We start from the raw sequence: 343 nt of genomic DNA on the forward strand, positions 1-343 counted from the left end.
TTCAGAAAACTTGAACGGATGCGGAACCTGCCTATACACCTGAAACGGGCGGTGCCCGGCTGGTGGTATTTTCTGCGAAATTACCCGGCATAAGTCCGCGTTTTTTCAGCCAGAATATAGCGCAGAAAGAACCCGAAAAAAGAATTCCTTCGACGCAGCAGAAAGCTACGAGACGCTCCGCAAATGATTTCGTTTTATTTATCCACTTCGCCGCCCATGCAGCTTTCACAGCAACCGCCGGAATATTCTGAATTGCATTGAACAAATGATCCTTTTCCGCGTCACTTCGGATGTAGTTGTCGATCAAAAGACTAAAAAAAAAACAAAAAAAAAAAAAAAAAAA

At 43.4% G+C, this 343-nt stretch overlaps 1 protein-coding gene across 1 annotated transcript in view; it reads right to left on the bottom strand.

Annotated features, from left to right (window-relative positions):
- The window catches only part of EMH_0007650 (ribonucleotide-diphosphate reductase, small subunit, putative), a gene marked incomplete at both ends in the record, with an annotated part of 2,893 nt that overhangs the window by 946 nt on the left and 1,604 nt on the right, over nt 1–343 (bottom strand). Inside the window, one exon of the mRNA XM_013498098.1 lies at nt 85–311. Coding sequence (XP_013353552.1) covers nt 85–311 — 227 coding nt within the window. The remainder of the gene's footprint in view (nt 1–84; nt 312–343) is intronic.

This window comes from Eimeria mitis, genomic scaffold, assembly GCF_000499745.2.
Source record: "Eimeria mitis Houghton genomic scaffold, Emh_scaff318, whole genome shotgun sequence".
NCBI lineage: Eukaryota > Apicomplexa > Conoidasida > Eucoccidiorida > Eimeriidae > Eimeria > Eimeria mitis.